This window comes from Bradysia coprophila, chromosome IV (assembly GCF_014529535.1).
Source record: "Bradysia coprophila strain Holo2 chromosome IV, BU_Bcop_v1, whole genome shotgun sequence".
NCBI classification, from domain to species: domain Eukaryota; kingdom Metazoa; phylum Arthropoda; class Insecta; order Diptera; family Sciaridae; genus Bradysia; species Bradysia coprophila.
Window position 1 is genome coordinate 4,390,734 of NC_050738.1, and position 25,996 is coordinate 4,416,729.

Below are 25,996 nucleotides of genomic sequence, written 5' to 3' on the forward strand. Positions count from 1 at the left end.
GGGAATAACTTTTCTTTTTAACATTATGAGGACGATAAAATTATTTTTTATTTGAATAATTTTTTAACTGAAAAGAGCTAAGAGCGATTGTTGAACGATATACAAGTATCCATTGTCATGCTTCAAGAAGTTCGTTTTATTCGAAGAGTTTCCTGTCTTGACGAGCGTGTACGTACGTAGTGAATTAACCATATTGATAGTATATATATATATAGTATGTAGAACCACACCATTTATAGCCCAGCCATGTAATTTTATATCGAGCCATTTTCTTTCAAAGAAAATCATTTGGCTGGGAACTACATATCCGATGCAGTGCGTTCAAACATCTTGAGTAGTTTCTTTGACCGAAACTTTCCACTTGAAAGTTCTGGTAATTGCTGAATCCAATATCTTTATAGTATTATTTCTTCAACGTGTAAACAAATTCCAATGTCAATCGGTTGTAATGTTATACATAGTTGCTGTCAAAGGATTTTAAGGAAACTTGTTGAAGGCAATTTTTATGCGGATGTGATCTGTTACGAATACTTGAAAATTCCAATATTCGCTTAAGACACAGCAATTTTTGTTCTGTAAGGTCTGTAAGGAAGTATATTAAAAAATATTTCATAAATGGAGCCGTTCGAGACAATGCGTTTAATTTATTGTACACGATAGTTATCCATACACGTAACCGGGCACAAATCGTCTAAAAATTAAATGTTGCTAACTTTTACATTTTTTCAAATATTCGAGGCCGGAGTCGGTAGATTCGATTTTATTTTAAGCTTTATGGTGCTATCCATGCTTCACAATAGACTATGCCAATCAACTTTAACCAATGATGCCATTTTAAAGGTCCTCAATAGTGATGACTTTATCACTATTTTATTTTACCGGAAACATGCACACATTCAAATAAAAGCATTTCCACCAAAAAATCGTTTTTTAAATTAACGGTCGAAATAATTTCAGTTTTGCGGTGTCACTTACAACTAACTTCACAACAGACATGTCAATAATTTTTGTTTATCTGAATGGCAACATATTTTTGCATGTTTTCTTCACATTTTACCGACTGAATTAGCACGAAACGTTTTGCAGGGAATTTCTAGGCACATAAACTTAAGGAATTGAACACTGAATTGCATAATCGACACCAAATTGCTTTTAAAAATGAGATTTTCACAACACCCACAATGTTTGACCAAATTAATTTGTCTTTAAAATTATTTCGGAAAATTTGTCCTACATTCTGTTTAAAACAATAGAAAAACCACACTCGGAACTATTTTCTGGACGAAATTTAAACTGAATCACTAAGTTTTACGCGAAATACTACAAATTTTCGACACAAACTTGTTTGAGATTAATAATTTACTGTGGCGATTTGACATTTCATCAAAACAAAATTCAGTGAATCAGTCAAAACTGGGTGAACTGAGTGAACAATACTACTGTAATTGTAAAGTGGCAAACTTAAGACCTTATGTGGAATTTGGGTGGAAAATGGCGCAAATCACATATTTCAGGAATTTATAAAGTGAAAAATCTTTCTGGTTTCAAGTTTTTTCGTCAAAAGACGGCATAGTCTATTCATTTCATCATCATAAATTATCTGTCACTTCTCTTGAGATAAATATTGTTCAGGCAAAATCTAGTAATTCATTTGTTTGATGTTACATTTACACGTTAGGCAAACTTCACTGATAAATTTTTCTCGTCGCTGTCGATTACAGTTGACGATTGTTTTCATAAAAGTAGATGATAGCTTTACTATAACGGTATAAGATTAGTAGTTATTTTCGTGACATGTTGAAACCACATCGTATGAGCGAAATTCCAGTTTAAGAACAAGTTAGTAATACGTTGAATGAATCTTGATGCAAAGTACTTTATTAAACTCATGATGTGTATTACATGACTTGTGGCCTTGTGTCATATATACACATCTAGAGCCTAAAAAGTACTTTGCACTCGATGCCACAAATAGCCATTTTGCAACTCAGCATCATAATGTTCAAAATTTGTTTATGTTGAATAAATCTTTGTATGTATCTCGGTGTAAAGTAATTTGTTCATAAATATCTATAATGTATATAATTTGCCGTAATTTGCATAAGAGGCTTAGTGAATATTTTAAACAAAAGAATGTTTTGTAAAAATTTAGGTCTATCATGCAAATTACGTCACTTCACAATTTTACAAACGTCACTTCTACACACTAAATATATGCGTAAATATATGTATGACAAGGTTATTTATGACATCAAGTGCAAAGTACTTTATTAGGGTGTGTAATTACGACATAGTGAGCCTAATAAAGTACTATGAACCGGGATTCATACAACGATTTATGCCACTCAGCACCATAATATGCGAAATTTGCAAACTTTAGATGTCTCTGTGGCATAAAACGTTGCATGAATCTCGGTGCAAATCACTTTATTAGGCTCACTATGTGTATTATGACACACGGCCTGAGGCCTCATATCATAATTACACATCTAGAGCCTAATAAAGTACTTAGCATTCGATGTCATAAATAACTATTATGCAAAAGAGGCATCTAAAGCTCGAAGTTTTCCAACATTATGATGATGAGTTGAATAAATAAATTAAGATTGGCTCACCTAGTTTGTGTATATTACTTAGGTGGAAGCACGGGGTTTCAGGGGGTTTCGAACATTTAGTTTTTTCATGTTGCAGATATTGCAGTGTCAAATTCTGTCCAAGACGTGACATATTTGCAAGGTATTGGCCTTTTTCACAAAGTATAATCAGCGTAACCTCCGTAAAAAGAATCTTGAATCTGACAAGAGCACGTGTGCCAACGTGTAAAAAACAAATGTTCAAAACCCCCTGCTGAACCGTGGCGATCCTCTTGTCAAACGGACAGTACATAAACAAACTCCATCATTTATACATTTACGTACTACTCTGATAGAACTATTGTACATTTACGTCATTTCCAGCACAAAACAACCCCAAGTACTAACTAGTTAGCAAAATAGCTATTTATGAACCGGAGTGATAAACGTTTTTTTTAGGCAGAAGGAGAAGATGTGTAGATTGTCACTAAAAATATGGAACTATGTATCGAAGCAAGAAACGCGTGCAATAATATTTATTATTAAAATAAACAACAACCGTAATTCTTTATCAGACATAAAAGAGAAAAAAAACTGGTAGAAAATTAAAGAAAATTCTCATCCATCAATGTTCCGTTCTTTCTGGATTTGCACACTTAATCGTCAATCAATGTAATTCAAGTTTCTCTTTTCTCTTCGTTACAGGCACCAAATCAACCATTAGCATGCAACCGTTCGGTTTGTATGGGAAGTGTGATGTTCGGAGCTAATTTTCAAGTGGCCCAGAGTGAAATTCGTAAGCCGGATGTTGTTTTAGAACATGCAAAAAATTTCTTGGATCAATATTTTACTTCAATCAGGCGGTGAGTGGAATATATAACTAAACTAGAAACTTTTTAAATCAATTCAGTCAATGTCATGGTCAACCCAAAGTAGACTGAGTTTTTATGTCCAGAAAAGTCTGTTATAGATCAACACCAAACGTTTCTAGTTTTGATTCGTCCCCTCAAATTAAATTCGTTTATAGCCACTGCTAAACTATATCGTCCGGTTTGATATAAGTCGCCACATTTGCCCATAAAATTTATTGGCTACTGAAATCACAATCTCGTGGAACGTGATGTGCGAAAAAAATAAGAACAAAAAAAGACTTCCAGATTTTTATGTGCCATATAATATCTGAATTTCGATTTCAATGCATTGAGTGTGTGTACGATCGGTCATATGTTTTGGTAACTTTTTTTCACATTCAATTGGCTAATATAATCTGCAATCGTATAAATTTTATGGGCTTAAAGCTAAGGAATACCATAACGTGTGTAATTACATATATGAATGGGTAAGTAAGCAGATTTTATCTTTTCGGGATTCCGATACTCAGCAGTTCGAATGATTGAACGATAAGTTAGCTAAAATGTTCGTGGAGTATACGCACATATAACATCAATGGGGGTGTTTTCTTTGAGGGTTGAAAATAGTTTTCTTAACTTTCGTTTGTAAATTAAATGTGTAAATATTATTAAATTGATGCTATATGTGTATAGTCTTAATATGTTCGTCGACAACACATCAAACGATGAAGTGAAACGAAGAGAGGAATTATAAAAAAAACCTGTGTTTTCCATGGAATTTAGAGAATCGATCCAGATAGAATTGCGCATTTTCTCTCACACGTCTCACATGTGTTTTCCTGTTGAATTGTTTCCTTCCCAATTTCTACCCAAGTTCTACAGTATACGGGATACTATTAGATTCTGAAATGAGGGTAGTTCAAGTTCGACCGAATGATGCTGGAGATGGAAGATTCATTCTGTCGATAGGTCAAAATTGATCATTATTTTGTCCTACTATAACTACATACCTTTCTCAGCCAACCCGAATCTGTCTTATCAAGTCTGTTAGTTCTTCTGTTCTAACAAATATTATGTCAAATCTTATACTTCATTAGTTTTAGCATACATTCAGGCCCGATCTGATCATAGTGTCAAAAATAATTGACCGATCGGCTGTAAGGATTTATTCGCTAAATATGTTTTAAGCTTTCTGATCTTTGATAAACTGCGACACGGCTTCAATCATCTCACTCAGTACATCCATATCAGATGCCATCTAAGTGCGTATTTCGAGGGGTTAACCCATTTTTTTTAAGTTCGTGAACTTGGGATTTTTATTGGAAATCATTGGGAATATGCAACGATACTTCTTGATACGAATTCAAAATCCTGCGGATGGGATAACAGTATTTTTCCACTGAAAGGATACCCCTGTGGAACAATTTTGATAAAGAAACAACTGTTATGGGATGTCTTCAGAAGCGATCCAAAATAATTTTTGTTCGGTCCAATGATTTCCAAAAAAAAATATTTCAATTTCAAGTTCCCGAACTTTAAAAAAAAATGTGTTTTCAGCCCCATCGTGCGTAGAGAATAATTCTCTTAAACCCATCACAAATTTGTCAAAGCTGAAAAAGAAGGCAAGAGCTATGCCAGTTTTTCCGAAAGCAGAAGTGCTTCCGGTTGCATACTCTGCTTATACTCAAAAAAACCACCTGGTCGTTTACGAAGGAGCAATATAACAAGCTCTACCGCAGTCAGTTTGCAAGTACTAACCCTTTTATAATTGTTCAGAATTTTATGGTTAAGCCAATGCATATAATCTAGCGCTTAAAAAGTTCGTTCTGTAAATGACAAAAAAAAACGCAAAAACAAACACAAAATAGCCATTTTTCCTTTTAAAAGAAAGCTCTTGTAGGAAAATACACACACAATTCAGTGTTCAAAGATTCGGTTTAAATTAATTGCTCTTAGTATACGCTAAATACCACCCCGTCGACCCGCAAGCCATTATTGTATCGCATGTCCTCTCACAACAACTTTCAATTACAAAATGTTGGTGTCTATTTAATTAAAAAATTATCCCAAAATAAATTAGTTAACTTCATACGATCCCAATTTAAATATTAAATTTCAATTGAAAGGCATCCATCCCATGTCGCAGACAATTTTAGCTCATAAAACTTTGCTAAATCAATAAAAAGGTATTGCCAAATTCAAAAATGTTTTAACAAACTTTAAGCTCTTTGTCAAACAGAAAATTTTATGGCATTGAGTTTCGAGACAATCTAATATTTTTAAAGCTTTGTGTATTTATCTTTGCGAAAAATTGCGTATTTACATTTAGCCCTGGCGAATATAATTTTCCCATCAAAAATGAAATAAAACAATTTATTTTAGTTATGCCCATTGCACACCGAAATTCATTTTCATTTTCATGTGTATTTTCTTTTCCGTGTTATACAATGCGAACAATCATCGGAGAGCGATATTTACATAAATTCTTTGTTTTCTGGTATAATCAACAAAGCACGAACAACGGACGCAACAAAGTGTTTCGGGTTAAATTTGCGAATCTGATGCGTGAAAGCGCAATATTGGGATGGTCCATGTTGGGCACAAATTCCGGAAACAAAATTTCACGAAGAAAAATTAAACAAGAAGTTGAAATAATCGGTATTGTATTGAATTTAGTGCTAGAATTTCGTTTCATTATCTTTCTAAGTTAGAGTCGCACTATTTTCTTAAGCACTAGTAGTAGTTCTTACTTTATATCGGGGGATAAAAGGATCCGTTTAAATCTCACAGATATGGTAGTAAAAATTTAAAAAAAAAATATTTTTCAACATTTCCCTACTGCAAAATGGAACTGTTAACGACCTCTGTCGTACTTGAGCAGAGTATCACCAGATCGGGAATTTCATGCTGATTTAAATGGAAAAATTCAATTTCCACACCAAACGGACGAGTTTTGATCCGTTCAAGTCTCTCAGATGTGGTAGTAAAAAGTTGAAAAAAAAATATTGGTCAACATTTTCCAAAAAGAAAACGATAAAAAGAGTATAAAGACGACTGCATAGCAAAATTTTGGACTATTCGAATTTCTTTAAAAGTTTCTGCTGTTTCTGACACTCCACAGGGACGCCTAAAATAAGCAATGAACTCTGGTTAATGCGTTGTTAGATATCAAAACGTATGTAAATACCATAGGGATGAAATGCCATACTCTTATATCGATGGTAAATACCACTGAAAAGTAGATTTTGAATTCGACAGAAGCAACAGACTTCATAATATTATCCATGAGAAGTAGAAGTTTTACCATTTACAATAATGAATAATACTTTCTCAACGGATTTTCTCTATTAATTTCAAGATATCGTCAGGCCATCGACTACAGCGAAATCTAGCTAACCTATTTTGAAGATGTAGCATTTATGCATGGATCTGTACCTCCGTTGTTTTAAACGTTTTCTGGTGTTTCATGCAAGAGTCTTTTACTTCATTTTGTTTTAGTAATTGTTTTGCTATACAAGAGATCCTCATGAATAACCGTTTATTTAGGTAATCTTTGTCGATCTTTGTTTTATGTAATTATGTATTGGGAGTCCTGGATCAATACTTTAAAATGTATTTAAATTGAGAAAATCATAGACCGTACTAACGCGCCGCTCTTTTGGCTAGATAGACTTTAGTATTTTTTGTGTGTCTTTTTCAAAGATATTTTTCTCTTCAATAATTTCCATTGGTATTTCCAAGTCTCGTTCACCTACAATAAAACGAAGCAAATAAATAGAAATTTTTCGTCTGAACACAGGGCAGTAGCAAGTGCAAGAAGCTACATATCTGAAAAGGTGTCATGTTATTTGTATTAAAGTGACTACGTATTCGTATCTATATTTGATATTGATGTGGAACTGAGTCAGGTAAATTTAAAAAAAAATCTTTCTTAACTGTGGGTCTTAAACAATTTTTAGTTAAAGAATCATGAGAATGCAACCCATTTTCTCCTCACGTTTTAGAAAATATTCGAAGAGATTTCTTCCAAGTGCCTATTGCTCTCCAACGGCTTATCTTAGCTGAGGTCTCCACATTCTAGTACATCTTCTAGCTACGACCCTGCCCGAATAAAATACATGTACACTTCTTATTCAGCTATATAAGTATTTCTTCAAGATTCTATAGAGCCAAATTAACAATAAAACTTATCGAAAAACGACCACAATGTATGAATTTTTCTATACTGCCAACCACTCAGGCTATCCTCAGCCCAAATGAATTCGTGGGTGGAATTCACTCTACTATGCTTTTAAGCCGTACCGCTTATATTAATAATCTCGAAGATATCTTGCATTTCGATTTATGCGGATACTTTGCCACGAGCACACACAGTAATTCTTATTTGTTTGGTTGCCGTTAAGATAATTTTATCCTTGACTAAACTTTGACAAAGTCTAAATAAAGTCGGTTCAGCATTTCAAGAATGAAAAAAAGAGAAAAAAATCATTGTCTACTTGTATGATGGTGTACTATATGACCGAAGTCTGCTCGGAGTATATGGAGTGTAGCTGGCAGAATGTTTCCATGTACGCACGCTTGCTAACACAAAAGTAAATATTTTCTGGTGTGGAATAAAAGTATTAAAAATAAATGAATGACAAGAATGGGTAAACGGTTTCAAATAAACCAACTGAAATATGATTTTCAATTCAAGGCATGGTTTGTTACGGTTTTTTATCTTCCGCATTGCCATCATATTGCTGGAATATATATGGTACGACGGGAATATGAAATGCATTTGTTTGGAATATTATAAGCTGTCAGAGGTGATACGGAATTTTCCATCATTACGTGACTTCCTGAGGCTTTTTTTATAAATATTTTTCTTTCTTAAAAAACGTCTTTTACCCCCAACTAAATCTCGATTTCTCTCTTCGACAACGGGTTCAATAAAAATGGAAAATAGAAAGACAATCCTTGTATCTCATTGTGTTGCGATGAAAAGAAATGATACATTTTATTGGCCAAATTGGTTCAACAGTTTTCAGCAATAGAATGCTTGATTGATAATTGTTTGCCACGTGTGAGGAGTATGAATGAATTGTAAAATCAATTACGATGTAGAGAAAGAGTTTTTGAAAGAGTTTGGCTTTTCGAAAGAAAATTGTAATTTTGTTTGTCAGATCACCAATAGAAACGTGAAGTGTGTCGCAACAAAATCATAAAATCTTATACTTCGTTTCTGTAAATTATCGATGCAAAATCTATCACTTCAATATTCTTATCATACATTCCGATGTATAACAGAACACTAGCAATCAGTGCTTATCAATTATTCTTGTCGTCGTTCTCGATTGCAGATGGTTCCTTGTAATTCCGTAACGAGGATTTAATGGAAAAGAGGCCGACTTACTAGCTAACATTCTTATTTATGCGCTCGGTTGTACAATCATTCCATACAGAGGCATACAGTTTTTCGTTATGAAATGATGATACAAATGCAATTGCCATATGATGGTGCTGATTACTTATCTATAATTTTGACCGTCGAAGTGACCGGTATGATTTGAATTTCTTGTTCTAGTTAAATAAATGTTTGATTATTTATATGTCCGGCTCCGTTGTATTAAATTGGCTAAAGTTATTCTTAAATCTACTTATAAACTAATCACAATCATATAGCATACCAACACGTTATATTACAACGACTTACTTATGTTATTAACGAAACTTCCCAATAGCTTTTAGAAGAAAATTAAGTTTTTGACAATTTCAAAGTTTTGACTCAAAAAGCTGTCAATGTTTGGCTACCCTGTTATTCTGTTATTCTGCCATCATTTCATCATGGTAATTTTAAAACTTTAATAAACTTGAGTTAAATTAGATACTTCTTCGAGGGTAATTTCTGAAAATTTGTTGTCTCTAACATGTTATCCTTGCAAACTCTTTTCCTCATGAATATGAATGCATCAGGAAGTCTTATGTTATGAACATCTAAAAGTAGAATACACTTAGAGTCAACCAAATTTGTGTCAAAATCTGCTTTCAGTTTATCATCTGGTCCACCCATACAAACACACCCTATAAACGGGTTTCATACGCGTGTGAATGGTAAACCCGTATGAGTGATAAAGCGAATGTAGCAAACTTGGACATAAATTCGGTTGACATTAACTGTAAGAATCAAAGAAGAAAAATGAATCGCGAAAGTTTTCAACGAAACCTAAAAGAACGTGATGGATACGGCTTAATAGTTCGCGATCTATGAACCATAAAACATCAAAAATGCACAGTATAATTAACCAAATATGTTCGTGAAAGTTTTGATAAGCTTGTGACCTTTATAAACATTTTGCAATATCCAATATCCATAAATCAAATAAAATTCCTTTCGCAATTAATTTTAAAAAATTAAATGGAAATTGCATGGTTCGCTTAAATATTGTAAAAATGTTGAACAATTTAATTAAAACAAACATCCATTCCAAAAAACCAAACACGGCGAGAGCATTTTCCCATTATGCACATCAACAAAGGAAATTTTTCACTTCATTTATTAAGGCTTGCGTTATTCAAACGGTTTTCAATTTTCGTTCTTGTTAACTTTTAGATTCCGTTGAGGTAGTTTAATGCATTTTGCCATTATATTAACAGCTGCTCGTTTTTTTGTTAACATGGAAATGAAGTTGACCGGAAGTTTATTGATGGACGAAGCTTCAGTTGCATTGATAATTTGAAAATTTATTGTATGAAGAATGTCCCGACTACATTTGCATGTTAAACTAAATTTTGTGTACTGACATAACTCTCGGTATGTTTGCAATTGAATTTTGCTCCTTTGTATTTTGTGTAAATCGATTTTCTTGCAGAATACAAACGAATATTCCCAGTAGACACTTTGATTCGGTTTGAAAGAATTTGCTCGCTTTTCTTGCTACAACATACAGTGATTTACATTCCAAATTGTGCATCTTCAACAAAAGCAATCGTTCATCTATTTTCCGACCTAAACATCCGTCACTATTAAAGCAACATAACATTTGCTTTATTGTCTGACTGACTTTGTATCACACTCAAGTATGCAAAGAAAATGTTAAGATCACAGAATATTAATTCGCTTTATTTGCAATCCTTTTATAATCTCTGTTTCTGTTCCGTCAAAGATGACCCGGACACAATGGAATTGATATGCAAATAATTCAGCTAACAATTAAATTAAATTGTCTCCATTGCACTTGTAGCTCCATCAAATGTTATAATGTGTTCTCAGGGAAAATATTCCTTTCTATTTAAGCTGAAAATACATTTAATGCAGAGGAGGATACGGTGTTATTATACACACTACATTCGCAAAGTATTTTACATATCTTTCAGGCGGAGACATAAGAAATGAATTTTGGGATTGTTTGTTAATGTTAAGTTGGAAAAATCTAGTTAAAGAATCACTTTACACAAAACGTTTCAGTCATAAAATATTGTATGCTTTTCGAGAGTTTTGTCTTCTGTGTATTTGTACTGTTATGAATGCAAAAATCGGAGTCCAGAAAGTTGAATCAATTTCAAGAGAATGGATGCACGAACCGAACCCAAACCGAAACTGAAACAAAACAATAACATTTTCCCAGACACGTTCTTCGGGAAAGTTCAATTTTAAGTTTTAATTAAAATTTATGCTAACAATGTTCTAACACACAAAAGTTTACCCTGACAGAAGTATATACTGAAATTTTATTAATAAGTTTTTTATCACTATTTGCATATCTATATGTTTGTGCTGTGCTCCTCCAGTCCTCCTGTATGTGTATGGCTTTGCTGAATTGATGTACCCGAATTCGAGGTGGGAAATATCGACCAAATGACCCAATATCATAATTTGCAATGTTTATTCGCGCAACATACGTCGATGTTTATTGGTTTTGGGACTATTAGCTTTTAGATCGTATGGTCATTGTATTACTCATGTCTAGTAATACAAGTGTTACAATTACCCTTTAAGGTCAACAAGCATGTGACACATTTGTTTGAGTCAGACTTGTTGCGTTTGCATTTTTTCATAACTTTATGTTAGCTATAGTTTTCCAAGTAATAAATTCCGACATCACCGACTATTTTTGGAACATTTTCCCAATTTATCCAAAATGATATTTTTGCGAAAACATTTTCTTTTAGGGCAGATAAATACACTCTTCGCCGTTCATTGGTAATATACCTGTTCGAATCTATTTTTACGACTCGGAAGATTAATCTAATCGCTCGAACATAATTTGTGGAAATATTCGATTAGAGTCAGTTGAATTTAGATTTCAGTTTTATCGATTTTGAATTTTGAATTGATTTAGAGGCACTGACGGTTTGCAATGTAATTTCTTACAAACTTACAATTTACTTTTTATGATTCTACAGAGGGGTTTTTTTTAGTTCGGAACGTTCGGAACATATTCGATTTTTTAGAGTTTAGAGTAAAAAGTCATCGATGTTCCCAGTCAATAAAATGTTTCCAGGTTATGATATACTGGCACAAAATTTGAAAATCTCTTACCGAATCCAAACGGGGACATCGATAACTTTCAAAATTCTGATAAATCTAAAATGGAACTAGCTTCTCAGCAAAAAGAAAAAACAATGAAAAATTTCTGATCAATTTCAAGCAAGAAAAATAAAAAAAGTTCGATTCTGTATTGTAGATAGTGCCATCAATTCTGTACACGTACTAATACTTATATAGCGGAGTTTATGTTAAGACAAATGAAGTAAAAGATTGTATCACAATGATCAAAAGTAGTAATAGATTTGATAATTGATTGTCATTTGTAACTCATCAAATGTGATAAGTAGATATTCCAAGGTCATTAGTACTTGCTTTTTATTAAATAATCTTGTACTTTGCAGTCAAAAATATAAATCGCAAAATTCGACTGAAACAATAAAATATTGTACGTGACTCGGATAAAAAATGTGTGTTTATTAACCTCGACTTCGCCTCGGATCAACAAACGTCACGCGAAAACTCAAATTTAAACTTTTCTGTCCTTGTGACTTGATATATGGCGGAAACAACTCAATAGCGAAGTGTGTAAGTTGAGACTTCACATTGAATTATAGAATTGCCAGTTCTGGGTTCGAAACTCAACCGCAACACAAATAATTCGCTTTATCTGGTTGTTGTCCACAATATGACATCTGATTGAATCTGTTATTAGGTTGCGTCTTGGATTGAGTACCGATAACGTCTCTTTGTGTTACATTGTTCGTTGGTAATGTCATTCAGTCAGTTAGGCGAAAAGCCCGTTGACGGTGTGTGTTGTATTTTAAAAGAGCATTTTCCTTACTTGCGTCGTAATATAGGTAGTGATTTCGTCGCCTATTTCCGCCATTATTTAGGAAAACCGTTACTCATGATAAAGATTTTTTTTACCAAATTCAACTATTTCACGGTCACATACAGTGACGTAAAGTGCAATTTACCACTCGCTAGCATATATTGTCAAACTCAATAATTACTCAATTTTATTCTTGGTAAAGGCGAAACCATAGCCGCTATTATTATGATTTAATTGGTTGTATTTTAATGCTTCTACTGAATGCTTCAATTTTCTACTGATAATGGATTTCGAGTTGAAAAATTCAAATTTATTTTGATTTGTCGTCGTACATTATTATGTCTCCGGAACAAAAACCATTGCAGCAATTATATCAGAAAAAATAATACAAAACTTATCAGCGTGTTCCAATGTGTTTCAAAACAATAAAAAAATGAGTTTCTTGGGAATACCATGACCAACCATAATATATATGATTATACATACAACAAATGTCTCATATTACGCAAATCAATCTAAAAATTTCTAATTTGATTAAAGATTAATCACAGGTAACAACATAACATGCAAAAATTCTACTTCACCTTAATTAAAAACACCTCAACCACAATTAATCATATCATGTCAAATTTCATTGAAAAGTTAATCCCTCAACACCCTAAAGTTCTCTGTAACTCAATCAAAACATACGGCATTACATCGGCTCAATTTAGAGAGTGCTGCAATTATGATTGTCTTGTTATGCGATACAGAAAAAAAATGTAAATGTCATTACATTCGGGTGTTTTCCATGTAATTTTCCGTGCATGTTTTGAGACTTTAATTAAAATCAAAAGCCTCATAAAAAGTAATTTATCAATGAAAAGGCTGGCGAAGTGCGTACGGATTAAGTTTTATGGTTTGTGTGTGTATAAGTGTCAACGTTCAACGTGAACACATAATACGTTTGAATTTTGTTTTGTGATACTACGTGAACATGAGGTTTAGGTGGAATTAGTAAAATGTTTGCTCTTTGTGATTTAATAACGTGGGGGGAAAAGTCAATCGCTCTCATGTTAACTTTTAATTATAAAATAAGATTAGCAATGTTTACTCATACTCATTACAAAGTACCTACAACACTTAGTGTAATACACTTTGTAGATTCTAAAATAGCATAGGTTAGGCCGAGATAACGTAACGAGTGCTTGCATTTAGTAGAACATTTGATTTACGGTGATTGTTCGCTGTATGAACGTATGCGAACCGATTTTTTTTTACATTGGACAGTGGCAATGAAAAAAAGTGTCAAAGATGAATAAGCTTTAAGTGAGTTGAATAGTGGTGAACCCAAGTAATTGGTGAATTGATAGTTACTTCCAAGACCGCATATTGAACAACATCTGTAAACTGACTATGACACATTGTGTAAGCCAGTCAAACAATTTTGAATGATCATTCTTAAGATTCACTAACAATTTAAATTCCCTAAAATAGTCCCTGACATCAACCCATCATGTCACGTCTTGAAAAGCACTTGAAAAAGTTTAATATTCACTATCCGGAGAGATCTTTATAATTTAAAATGATAAGCGAGCTGTAGTTCACGTCTGATTGTGCAAAATCGACTTCATAACGCTGGTGTGTGTCATCTCTCTCATCCCAGTCACCAAGGATAAAAATTGCTATTCAGCTTCCGGTTGATTAAACATTTTCATAATAAGACAGATCAGCAACATTGAGAAAAATTCAGTAGTTCAGTCCAGTTTCATCGACGTAGAGGTTCAGTTTGTAGGAAAGTTTTGGCAAAAATGTTCCAGCGAATTATCGTCACAATATCCTTGCTCGTGTTACTTTCATTGGGTACCGAATCTCACCGATATTGCAAGTTGGACGATGACTGTGAACTACTCATGCAATTTTGTGTTCGGGGAACGTGTGAAACGTAAGTTCATGTAGTTCTATGGAAACAAATCGATGAACGAATTATAATGTCTTGTATTTTAGGGACTGGGCAATTACATTCGGACTGGCCCTTCTATTACTGGTCATCCTTTTGTTCTGCATATGCTCAATTGTGTGTTGTGTTACTTTCTGTCACAAATGTCTGCAAATTTGCTGCCACAAATCTGACAGACATTCACGAACAGGTCCCACTGGAATGGCGATTAATCAAATTGATTTACCTATGGTGATTGTTCCCTTAAATCGATATGATCTACCAGGCCACTCCCGAACTAACACAAATAATGTGGAACTGCCACCGCCTTACAATGCAAACGACTTTACTTACATCCGGAAATAATGAATGTGGTGCACTCAATCAAAATGATGTTGTTTGTAAGATTGCAATTGTTCATTGATCATTTCCTACACATATCGTAATCGCTTCGACGGAGAAAATATCTGTGAATCATGCGCTACCAGACTATACTGTCGAATAAACACAAAATAAGAAAACGAAAAAATGGAAGAAAATTTTATTTTAAAATTATTATTGAAAGAGCACAAGGAGTTCCGAATGAGAAAATTCATTTTTAATGGATTTTCCTAGTTTCTTTCAATTTAATTTGGGTCAGTATTCGCAGAGGTTCGACGAAGGGGCTAGCCTCTACTTCGCTATTGGCACATTTTGTTGAAATTGCATTTTCTCAAGGTTTCCAGAGAGCGCCTAATTGTGGCGCATTTCGACAAAGGATAAACTCATTTGGAAAAAACCAATCTCCTCCCTTACACACGCCCTTACACAATTTTTTGAAGTATGAATTCAGAGGGAACAAATCGTACGCTGTGCGAATAGTCTCTTCTTGGCTATTCTCACAGCGTACGAAAGGTCGAAGTATCATAAGGTGATTATTAGCACAATGTGCCAATCACATTTTTGAACATTTTATTACATTAAGTCCACGAATGCGTCACATCTCGCTCGATATTTATAAAATTAGTTTTACATGCTTCTGCACCGAAAATCGTTTTTTCGGTGCCCTCACGTATCCCGGAAGAAAAATGGAAAGTCACGTTTTCACGTGATTATTGACCGACTCGACTTTTCAACTTTTCCGTCCTTGTGACATAAATAACTATTTCCTCGATGCTTTTCCCTACAACGAAGCATGCAAAATGTATTATTTATTGTATATATCATGACTATCCGAATACTATTTATTATGTTGTGTATATCCATAAAATTGAAACAATTTCAAAGTCGATTAGATTATACTCTTATGGGGTGGGGGGCGTTTGGAACAGTAGCTGTTTAACATTTATTCTTCTGTTTTTAAAACAAGAAAACAAGAAACAAGCGAAGAGAAAAATGGACGATTAAGTGCTTATACTTACATATCAATCACCCATCTTTCAATTTCGTTACAATGTTATAAATGAGAAAAGTTTTGAGCCGGTTGTTATATGGCATATCCTCACGAAACATTGTGGTTCGTAGGTTATTTTATGGTTATACTCGTATCTTATGTTTATTGACAAGAAATATAGAAAACGGATTAACAGCGGATACTGGTATTATGAAATGTATGGCAAATGAAGATCTCACTATGACTATTGGTATTATAATTCAAGATCTGTGAATCTAACGCAGATGAGTCGAACAAAAAGACTAAAGTTTTATAAATGTAATTACAGGGTTTCTATCACTTTCCGCCGAGTCATGTCTTCTATTAATCACTTTTCTGTTTCCTTTCCGTACAAATTACAAGCAAAAAATAGAATCATCATAGAATAAAAACGTTAAGGAAAGCGATACACACCACATACCATGAAATATATTCATGGAATAATACTAAGAGAACACTTGATAAAAGAACACTTACGTCAAGTTACTTAACTTTGCACATTGGATGCAGTTATTTTTGATAAATTGAATGTTGTGTGATGAAATCATTTAAAATTTCCCATGTTTCTTTTTGTTTACAATTTTGCAAAGTTGCGCGGACATTGAAATATGATATTCTTTAAAAACAACAGAGGATACAACGTTTGAATGTGAATTCCCATACAAAAATTCAAAATATCGGATTCGACCGCTTTTTTTTGCAGCGCTTTGTACCATACCACTAAACACGTGGAAATGTGTAATAGTATGTTGTGTTACAAGTATTGTAATGTTGATTTTTTCAGCACTAGACCCAAGTTTTCCTTACGAGCGGAGCGAGTAAGGAAAATTGGGTCGTGTGCTGAAAAAATCTCATTACAATATGTGTAACACATCATGCTTTGTGCCAACCGAGAATTGAAATAGACAAGAGCACAAAAAATCATGATTTTCATTGTAAACAATCACTCTTCAAATTTGATCGATCACATTGCTTTGCATTTTCTCAAACGAATGCTGTAACAACTCATACAAATTCCATATCAACACTGCTTTGAGTGTTGTAATATCACATCAAACGGGTGCTGAAATAAGTCACTTTACAACACTAAAATGAGTGCTGAAAAGAGTCGTATTTCAGTTCTCGGTGGCACAATTCATATTTTCGTTTTTCGTTGATTTCTGATGATATGGAGCGTATTTTAACGATTTTCTAGTCAACCAAGGCTGAAATATCATAACTAGTATTTTGGACAACAAGCTATTTTGAGGAATTCTTTTGAAAAACAGTCTGCGCGAGAGCCTGCGGAAATCGGACGCATTTTCCATTGGTTTTTTTTATATGTGCTTAGATAGCTATTGGTCTCAAGAAGCCAAAACCACTTTCATGAAAATTCCTCAGTACTTGTGTGGCCAATGATGATCGAAAACCAAAAGCATGAACTTTTCTTATGAGAATTTCTCCAACTACACAAGAATTTTTATGAAAGTGGTTTTGGCTTCTAGAACCAATCTAGGCAGATATAAAAAGTCTACTGGAAAATGCGTTCGATTTCATTGAAATCGGATGATTGAAATTGGATTGTATTTGAGGATTGAATAACGCTGAAAACAGAAAAAAATTCTAAGCTAAGTTCATCGGGTATAATACTCGAGTAAATCGACGAGGACTGAAATGCCTGAGGAGGCTAGGTTCCTTAATGGAAAGTATAGGACTAATAATCTACAAGTTATTTCGAAAAGTGATTTCTTGAGTGATTTCGTGGTAGTTGTAGGACCCTAATCCACATGAGTTTCAATTTCTGTTGAATATATAATCAAGAAATCTTTTCAACACCTTCATCAAATATATCGACTATATACTCGATTACATTCGAATATGTCGACTATATATATTCTTGCTTGTAATTACAGGCTACTTCTCTGTTCATGATTATGTGGTTGACTTCCGATATCTGTAGTTTTTTCTTGTTGTGCTGTCGGTCCAGAATTTTCATCGATCCGAAGTCGAAGATGTGTCCTGTTGTTTTAGTGTGAAGGGTCAACGCTGATGCTGTTTTTGGTTTACCTAGGTTGGTGGCGGACACTGAATTTTTATATTGTATTTTCCTAGTACAGGCTCTTTGGCAAGTTTCACCTATACTATGTACAAGTTTTGGCATTTCATTTGGTAGACCACATCATCTGATTGTTGCATATCATTTAATTTGTTTTTCTGTTTGGAGTATATTCGGCCCAACTTATCGTCTGGTCTAATTTAGAAATCTTTTAAAGACGGCTGTCATCTGTTATCGACAACGATAGCAATAATAAAAGACAAGCTCTGACTAATGAGATCTTATATAGAAAAAATCATGTTCAAAACAAATGAAGTAAAAGATTTCTGAAATCAATTTCTGAAAATCTTTGATCAAATGAAGTAATAGTTTAAATAATAAGACTGTTAATAAGCTTGCTGTCTGTGACAGGTTACGAATTCGTAATTTGGCAGTTCTTATTAGATTTTATAGATATAACTGTCAAACCTAAATAATGAACTACATATAAGTACATCTTACAATAGTAAAATAATGAACTAATGAAGTAAAGTATTGAATGTCGATCACTGTCGAAATTATTTAGATTCAGATCAAATGAAGCAACAGATTAATTATTTAGTCTGAGGCGATTAGACAAGTAAACGTCGTCTTCACGTCAAAAATTTAAGACTTACAGTTGAACTGTTATAAAAATAAAAATTTTCTCTTTTTCATTTCAGTCCTAAATCACAAGCATATGAATCACGTTTGCAACAAGTGCAAAGCGATATTGAATCGACGAACAGCTACCATCTAACAGAAACCGAACTAATTTACGGTGCTAAATTGGCTTGGCGTAATTCAGCGCGATGTATTGGCCGGATTCAATGGTCGAAATTGCAGGTATTTAAAATCCCACAAGATTTCCATTCACACCGAATATTAAAATATTTCCCCGTCAAAACGAGAACATACACAAAGCCCGCAACAGAACAGGTGTGCAGGTATATCTCGTCTGCGCTAAACCGTTTATATACAGGGAAAAAAATATAATCATGGGCCTGAAATCAGCAATCTAAAACATTATTTTTTTCTCCCGTTCCATTATTATGCCACAAGAGTTGTCAAAGTGTCATATAAAACGTATCCACCGCACAAAACGTTATGTACTTTTTTCAATGGTAACGGAAATAAGATGTTTCCATTGAAATATAGCTTCCCTTTCGACTTCTGAAGCAGTGGTGTAGCAGGCATTTGAAGATTATTGTGCTTAATAATGTTGCTGGAGAGTACACATAATGAAAAGGGTTTTTATTCCCTCACGTCATTATCGCCTTTATCGCTAGCTTTGAACACTTACGTAAGATACACTCGATTGTAAATTGCCATCATACCGAAGTTGATGGGTGGGTATACTGTCCTTGTAACCGATTTATCAACTGCAGTGATTACAAGTATTACGCGTTTTAAATGATTTCAAGCGACAATTCTCTTAAGTGGTCGCTGCAAGGTATTATGCCGAAAAATTACTTCCCTGTTCACTGGATTTTCATTTACGCTCTTTTTGACATTATGTTCCCTGCAAAGATTTACCAACCTCAAGAACATATACAGATAAAGCGTTCAATGCCAACCTAACTCTAAATGTTGTTTTATACGTTTTAAAGAGCCGCTAAGCTTTTTATTTATTTATTTTTTTGACTCTGTATATCACAAGATATAAGATATTACCAGACATTTAATGTTTTGTTCATGGCTCCATGGCATTCTCATCCATCGAAAACAGGCCGCACATGGTATCTATACATATAACATAATACTTTCGTACACAAAAAATGATTCCAGTCAAATCTTTTCATTTTTCACAATTTTTTCTTCCGCTTTAGGTATTTGATTGCCGCTACGTTACAACAACAAGTGGAATGTTCGAGGCGCTTTGTAATCACATTAAATACGGCACGAATAAGGGAAATTTAAGGTAAGGTTATGGCGAAAATATACCATTCAGAGGAAAATAAATTATTTCGTTCGTTTGACGAGTGTGGTTTCATTTTTATTTGGCTTATTTTGATTTTGATGCTTTTCGGAATCAGAGGAAGAACAAAAAACCCATACACCAAATTCGGTTTGTGTAAGTTTCTACTTTTCTTTTCTCTGTTTCAAATTCGTCGAAATATGAAAAATGTTCCGTGTCTTTTAAACACGAAATCAAAGGGTGGAATGAACAAATAAGAAGCTAAAATATCGAAACGTGTTTTTTGTTCGGTCCACATAGAAATATTACTTCCTTTTTCCGTTTATATTCCATTTCCTCGTCTTTAAATGCAAACCCTTTGCAGTCATTTACATCACATCAAGCTGATGTGGCACGGTGCATACCGGTTTCAGATATTTCTCTTATGTTTTTTTTTTGCTTTGTTTTTGTAAAGTGCTGCTTGTAGAGTACAAAGTCAGTGAAATTGTAGTTTACTGTAAAGAAGTAGAAATCTGAGATGTTTGTGCCCGTAAGTTTTATTTTCCGTTTAGATGAAAATGTGTCACTAGTTCTGTGGTTATTTATTTTTTTAATTAAGTGAAAATAAAAACGTAAAGTAATTTGAGGAGGAAAACAAAGCCGTTGCCTTTGAGCGTATTCCACGGGCCTGACACTATTCACGCTAATCCTAATTTTTTAAATGCTGCTATTCACAGAAAAGCTTGATAAGTAGAATTTTAAAGTCCTCCATTTTGTCAATAAGATTTCCAGCCTTTGACTAATATTAAAATTAAACAACTTCGCTTTTAGACTATTGAGGCCATTCTGGACATATAAACAAAACGTAGCTGATAAATAGCTACGAAGGAACCTGGTCCACTTTCAAAACTATCCCTCTGTATAATTGTAACGAAGTTTTCCTTAAAACATTAAGCAAGAGATTTGACTAAGCGAAAGAAGTAATAGATTTTGGATTGAATATACAAGTAGGACCACTAATGTTGCACACTAATTCATGCCGTATGTGCGCTGCAAATTCAAAACGGAATATTCCAAGGTCTATCTAATGCATCGTTAAATCGCCCCATTCTCATTAGGAGGCGCTGAAATTTACTTTGTGCATCCCACAACTGAAATACGACCTATTTTGCCATGATTTTTCATTAAGAAATGTCAGTTTTTCCCGAACTACATATATATCGTGCGGGAAAAAACTTTATAGTGCGGGAAAAGAATTACATGAATTTTTCTATGACTATACGATTGATTAAATTTAATATGGTGAATGTGAAGTGTGTATATTTTCAAGTAAATTGATGTGTTTTGTCTATTTCAGTTGTCCGATGCACAAAACGTTGTTCGTAACTGATAAAACGATCTTTTTAACGTTTCGGCTTTAGCAACGGACTATTCGCACATACCTAGATCTCGTAGGTGTTAGGACCATCGAGAGTAAGAACAGCAAAGACAGAAACGGAAAGCCAGATCAAACAGGGTATAGATGGAAGGTTGATGTACACAACATCGAAAGATACTGTTTCGGCCTCAGGTTGTAATAGTGGCCCTAGGTCAGCGTGGTCTGACCATCATCAGTTGCTTCCTATTACACCTTTTAGCAAGACAGTGTATACTAACGCATTTGAACTAGTAAAGCGTTGTAAAGACGATTTTGAAGTGTCGTCCTAATTTTCCTTACTCGCTTCGCTTGTAAGGAAAACTTAGGACTGGTGCTGAAAAAATCGTCATTTCCTGTCTTGGTACGAAAAATACTATTTTGCAACAAGTAACTAAAAGTATGACTTTCCTTTGTCTATATTGCAAAAAAACGTCGTATACAACTCGATGCTAATTGCTCTTTTAAGCACACGATGTGTATTATCAAACTCGGCCTACGGCCTCGAGTGACAATCTACACATCTAGTACCTAAAAAATCATTTATCACTCGGTTGTATAAATAACTATTTCATATGTCGGAACCGAAAATGTTGGAGTTTCGAGATTTTTCTAGGGTTTTCGCCCCTTACATGGAATTTTTTTTGAGTAAATGTTTTGGACGATTGATTTTAGGCACTTTCCCATGCAACTCGCGAAATTGCCTAAAATCAATCCTCCAAACCAGAAACACAAATAACTATTTCGGTTCATTCATTTTTTACTCATTCGTTCACTCAAAATTGAAATTCTTATTGGAATATCTGTCAATATCATCGTAGCGTTGGTGAAATAATAGTGGTCCATGATTAGAAAAGGTAAAATAACGTATTCAGATTGTCGGAATAGCTCAATTAAAAGACAAATTTCTTAGTTTTGCCAATATATTTCGTTCTCACTTCGAGACGTAACGTCTTTATTCAAGAACAGCAATAGACAGAATGAACTAGAATTTTGATAGATGCTCCAAAGCTAAGTTAATTCATATTTATGTGAATGCTAGATTCGAAGAGCACTTTAACAATTCTGAGGCGCTCTGACGCGTCATGACGGCAACGATAACTCGAGTAATTCTTTAGACATTTGCAAATTTTTTGTTATAATCGACAAAGATTGAAATTCTTGAGTATAAGTTTTCATAGATGAGGTCGCTAGTCATCTGTTATCGACCACGATGAACGTAAAAGGGCCGATGCGCACTAACTAGTGTTCTTTTATTTAATAAAAAATAAATTTAATAAAGAAGTAATAGATTTTAGATTACATGCAGATCATTGTCTCAAAAAATTATGTCACTTAGTGAAGTGATAGATTCAATAAATGCGACGTATAAAACACATTCAGTTTCTTGCTCGAAAGACAACTAAAGCCACCAAAATGTTTTGAAGCTACCTCCACTTTAATTGAATTAATTTCTACGATTTTACTGCCCCAATTATATCGGGTGTTTTCACACTCACATACTGTCCACCCCAATAGCTAGCTCTAAGCGATCGTTTCAACAATTGCGTCCATTGAAATTGTATCAATCGGTAATTCAATAAACAAATTACCCTGGCAGCTCAATTCGTATTTTCCGCTGTGTCATTTTCTGTTATTAACATCAATCCTGACTAATTTACACTTATAATTAATTACAGTTTACAGCTTCCCAATTACTAATAAATAATCTAACATGCATTGTAAGCGGACACAGACGTAAAATGTCCGTTTGCGCCATTACGAACATCATATTGATTTGCAATGTGTGTATTCAAAGTTTCTATGTTGACATCCTACATTTAATAGGTCGGCAATAACGATATTTCCACAACGAACGGATGGCAAGCATGATTACCGTATATGGAATCCTCAATTGATTTCGTATGCAGGATATCGTTCAAGCTCTGATGGAAGCGTAATTGGTGATCCCCAAAATGCTGAATTCACTGAGGTACGTTTCAATTATATTACTTCATATAGATTGGAATTGGATTTTCTGTTCCTATATACACTGTCGACAGATAGTGTCACTTTATGTGTTTTTAAAGTAAACATGTTCATGATGTTCACTCATGTTCAATATTTATGTGTGGATACACCAAGATGTCCCGTATTATGTCTCCATCCATTTATATATAGGGGTTTCTGTGTTTAACCGATATGTATCAATTTTGCTTGTGACTTGAGGCAAAATGGAGAAAAAAAATTTGATTCTCAAATCGATATCCATTCGACACACAAACATACTTTGACGCACATAAGCTAGGGTCTACGCTCCATTTTTATGACATTTTCATATATTTGCAGGTTTGTTTAAAGCTCGGCTGGAAAGGTAAAGGTACTGCATGGGACATACTTCCATTAGTACTGTCGGCAAATGGACATGATCCAGATTATTTTGATTTACCTCCGGATTTAATTCTTCAAGTTCCATTGAGTCATCCAACGTAAGCTTATTACTATATCAGAAGATTTGCTGATTATTTAACGAGAAAAAGGAGAAAATTAATTTTCCAATTTTCTGTCATTCGATCTTATCTCAACAAGATATGAATGGTTTGCTGACTTGCAGTTACGATGGTATGCACTTCCAGCTGTATCTAATATGCTGTTCGATTGCGGTGGTATAATATTCACAGCTACAGCGTTTAGTGGCTGGTATATGTCCACAGAAATTGGATGCAGAAATTTGTGCGATGTTAATCGACGTAATATGCTCGAGGTAATTAATTGAGTAACGAATGTGCATTTGCTGCATTGAGAGGGCTGCGGGAAACGATAATGAATGAGTTAACTTATATTAGATTCACTTTGCTACTTAGTGGGTGAAACGGATTGTGTTGGGTTGTCCTACGGTCTTAAAAAGCTGATATTAATAATCCTCCATATATAAGATTACTTAGTGACCATGGAAATCAATAACGCTTCCAATGGGACTTTCCCGGAGTATCATTTTTTATTTATTCGAAAAAAAAGCATTTTGTGCAATGAAAATTATTCAGAGAAATGATAACAGGTCGTGTTTCTCTGGAAGCACCACCTATTATCAATTCCCTAAAAGTTTTCCGCTTCTCTTATTTGAACATGAAAAGACTTGATTGATCAAATTAGATGATTGAACACCTAATCTATGCTATCGTTGTTCTGTGAATTATGGAACACGAACTTACCAATTCGATGATTTTGTTCACCTTTACAGAAAGTCGCATTGAAACTGGAATTAGACACCCGCACATCAACATCGCTATGGAAGGATAAAGCACTTGTTGAAATCAACCTGGCGGTACTGCACTCATTTCAAAGTCACAACGTAACAATTGTGGATCATCATACAGCCAGTGAAAGTTTCATGAAACATTTGGAAAATGAAACGAAATTAAGGTAATTGACGGCAAACGGTTTCGGTGTACTTAAATTTTAATGCGACCGAACCGAACGGAACGAACACTTTAATACGGAAAACATGGACATTTTATAAATTGAGGGGAGAGTGCCAGAAAACATACAAAATTCAAACACTCAACCGAATTTCAATCTAATAAACGCGCGATGTAAAACACTTTTCGGAGGCGAAAATTTATTTCCAAATTTGAATATATTTTGTGTAGATTTGGGGGGACGAGACGGCGCGCACATAATTACCATAAAAACTTTCCTGATGAAGTTATGATTTGAGCATAATTACTTCATTTAATGACTTTTAATTACAGCTCGAAAGAGATCAAATAAATCGAGTTAGGTAATACAAAATTCCCTTATCGTTTTCATATTAATAGAAACGGCTGTCCGGCTGATTGGGTATGGATTGTACCGCCGATGTCAGCGTCCGTATTACCCGTATTCCATCAGGAAATGGTTGTTTATTCATTGAAACCGTCGTTTGACTATCAGGAGGCTGCTTACAAGGTGCATGTATGGAAAAAGGACAGAGACAAATCGAAAAGTAGAAAACCTCGACGGAAATTCAACTTCAAACAAATTGCAAGGTAATTTTTTTATGAAATTCTTTTTTCACATTCCGACAATCAAGTCACGTAATTCATTGTGTTGATGTAATCGTGTGGTGCGGTGGTGTGACTAGCCATGATGACACAAGCAAGGTGGATAAAATGTTTTGTGTTTCTTTCGATTGTGAGGAAGAATGGAGAGTCTACTAGACGCTAATTAAATTTAATTGACAAAATGCAGCAACCTCGTCAGTATATGTTTCAGTCTTTCAGTTCGAGTAAGCTAGGTCACTTGTCGTACGGCTCTGTTGGAGTCTTTTAAGTTTTTTCGTTTTTCCAACTGATACTGCGAAGACATAAAATTAACCTTTTAACGACAGCAAGTTTATCTAATCATTATGGCTTCTACTACTTCATTCGATCTAAGCGTTTTTAACGGAACGGTGCAAATTCTTGTACTTCATTTGATTTAGCATCCATTTCCCTGTATAAATCAATGACACTAGCTAGAGCTCAGCATTTTATTTAGTCGTCGCTTTTGGCAACAGATGATTATATCAATCGACAACATATTATGTTGATGTTTCCCGACTCGGACTCATTGATTCC

At 34.2% G+C, this 25,996-nt stretch overlaps 1 protein-coding gene and 1 long non-coding RNA gene across 3 annotated transcripts in view; both read left to right on the forward strand.

The window, feature by feature from the left end:
• Nucleotides 1–25,996, forward strand: part of LOC119085893 (nitric oxide synthase) — a 68,603-nt gene that overhangs the window by 25,698 nt on the left and 16,909 nt on the right. Inside the window, exons 3-10 of one of the 2 annotated variants that reach the window (XM_037196430.1) lie at nt 3,279–3,436; nt 18,792–18,954; nt 19,938–20,029; nt 23,247–23,391; nt 23,748–23,887; nt 23,988–24,162; nt 24,640–24,821; nt 25,217–25,426. In XM_037196430.1, the coding sequence (XP_037052325.1) occupies nt 3,279–3,436; nt 18,792–18,954; nt 19,938–20,029; nt 23,247–23,391; nt 23,748–23,887; nt 23,988–24,162; nt 24,640–24,821; nt 25,217–25,426 (1,265 nt within the window). Of the gene's footprint in view, nt 1–3,278; nt 3,437–3,549; nt 3,913–18,791; nt 18,955–19,937; nt 20,030–23,246; nt 23,392–23,747; nt 23,888–23,987; nt 24,163–24,639; nt 24,822–25,216; nt 25,427–25,996 lie in introns of those variants that run through there. The other variant, XM_037196431.1, reaches the window with a different exon arrangement.
• LOC119085895 lies at nt 14,299–15,034 on the forward strand. Its single transcript, XR_005089360.1, has 2 exons — nt 14,299–14,650; nt 14,713–15,034. It is a non-coding gene; the product is annotated as an uncharacterized LOC119085895 (long non-coding RNA).